This window comes from Sinocyclocheilus anshuiensis, unplaced genomic scaffold (genome assembly GCF_001515605.1).
Source record: "Sinocyclocheilus anshuiensis isolate Anshui unplaced genomic scaffold, SAMN03320099.WGS_v1.1 scaffold1578, whole genome shotgun sequence".
In the NCBI taxonomy this organism is placed as follows: domain Eukaryota; kingdom Metazoa; phylum Chordata; class Actinopteri; order Cypriniformes; family Cyprinidae; genus Sinocyclocheilus; species Sinocyclocheilus anshuiensis.
The window spans coordinates 230,168-232,288 of NW_015544225.1; the positions used below are offsets into that span (position 1 = coordinate 230,168).

General features: G+C 36.0%; 1 protein-coding gene across 1 annotated transcript in view; it reads left to right on the plus strand.

Moving 5' to 3' along the window:
* Window positions 1-747: 747 nt before the first annotated feature.
* The window catches only part of LOC107697294 (protein kinase C eta type-like), a 17,584-nt gene continuing 16,210 nt past the window's right edge, over window positions 748-2,121 (plus strand). Inside the window, exon 1 of the mRNA XM_016498016.1 lies at window positions 748-1,219. Coding sequence (XP_016353502.1) covers window positions 878-1,219 — 342 coding nt within the window. The 5' untranslated portion in view covers window positions 748-877. The remainder of the gene's footprint in view (window positions 1,220-2,121) is intronic.

The window sequence follows — 2,121 nt, forward strand, 5'->3', positions numbered from 1 at the left end:
CAGGTCACAAATCAAATTATAAAATGTGTAAAATGTTACCTACTTGAAAATATATTAGATATAATCATATATTTTTTAATAAAAGGCTATATAATAATATAGGCTATTATAATATATTAGTTATTATACTTAAGATTCAAATATTAGATTCAGCTGACATTCACTTTGCAGGGCTGGTGGCAAGCAGGTGCTATGTATTTTACTATTTTTTGTCGCATGATTTCTCTCTTTCACTTTCCTCCAGTTCTAATGGACATTATAAGATTTTCTCCGCTCTGTTTTCTTGGGAAAGAGTGTTGGCTGAAATATCTCACATATCTCACACGCACAGTAGGCTAATGCACCTGTTACATAGATCAGTTCATGTTATGAGGCCTCATAGCCTATTAATTTTTGTACAGTAAAAGACAGAAATACCTGCTGCAGTCTAGCCCTAATAGAATAGTGATTATTGCTAAACGAATGGATTCCCATGTCAGTCTGTTGGTGAGGGAAGGACAGTCAGGTGTGTCTAATCATCGGCTTTGTCTCTGTTATGCTCGCATTGTCTGCATAGTTTCTATACTAGATGACGGCACAAACACGGAATGAGGCATGTAGCTCACAGATCAACAGAGAAAGAGGCAGAATACGATTTCCTGCAGAGGACGATAGTTTAGCTCTCTGTGGTTTGCTCTTTTAGTTTTTATAGCCTACTAAATTTACTATGATACGAAAAGACTTGCTTTATTTCTACGTTCCCTTGAACGTGTTGTTTTGTTATTTATTATGAGTTCGTGTTAGCTGAAAAAAACTTTTAGCCTACTATATGACTATTTTGTTTTGATTTATTGCATAGAAGGTTTTTGCATCGAATATTAAATATTGGAGCTACAATATGAAATTCAACGGATATATGAGGCTGCGTATCGGGGAGGCGGTGGATTTAAAGCCAACAACTTTTTCAACTCGTCACACTTTTCATAAGAAAATCGTCCTGGATCCATATATCGTTGTTACAGTTGATAATCTGAAAATTGGACAGACCGCCACAAAATCGAAGACCAACAAACCGACCTTCAATGATGAATTCTGCCCATACATCACGAATGGCAAAGTGCTGGAACTGGCTGTTTTCCATAACACTCCTATAGGATACGACGATTTTGTCTCCAATTACAGAATCCAGCTTGAGGAATTGATAACGTCGTCAAACACAAGACAAACGTTTGAAGGATGGGTGAGTTTCTACTGTGTACACACACAGGACCGGTTGCATTGACTGCTTAGACTAGTAAAAAGTAGACTGGTCTAATTTAAATCTGAATAGTAAGATTTATTATCCCTTAGCTAACTGCTAGTTGGTCAAACTAGTTTTTAAGAGACAGTCTTAAAGAGATAGTACACCCATTAATGACAGTTCTAATCAGTTGACGGTAGCCATTGACTTCGTAGAATAGGGGGGAAATACTATGGAAGTCAACGGCTACCGTCAACTGTCTGGTTAGCAACATTCTTCAAAATACCATATTATGTGTTCAACAGAAGAAACAAACTCGTACATGATTGGAACAACTTGAGGTTGAGAAATTTAAATGATGACAGAATTTTCATTTTTGGACAAACTATCCCATTAACATAGTGGCTACTTTATGCAGCTGGCCAATATTAGAGGGCTTTTACAATAATACATTTGATATGATCAACATTTGGTGATAATATTTTTGTGGTATATTGATTTATGCATTTATAATAACATACATAATTTGTTTTATAAATTAGCACAGTTGTTTTCTTTCTTTGTGTACTTTTTTGACTTATTGAAATTTACATTTACATTTAGTAATTTAGCAGACACTTTTATCCAAAGAGACTTACAAATGAGGACAATAAAAGCAGTCAAAACTAACAAAAGAGCAACAATATATAAGTGCAAATGACAAGTCTCGGTTAGCCTAACGCAGTACACGTAGCAAGGTGTATATACATGTGTTAACGATGTGAGTGAGTGCAGGTACAATGGCAGGAGAAACGGCTTGAAGGAGATGAGATGGAATAGGATCATGCGGACAAGTAGTAGGATGATTGGAAAGGATGAGTTTAGAGACTTCTGCCTCAGAGAGTGGAGAGAAGGATGAAAAT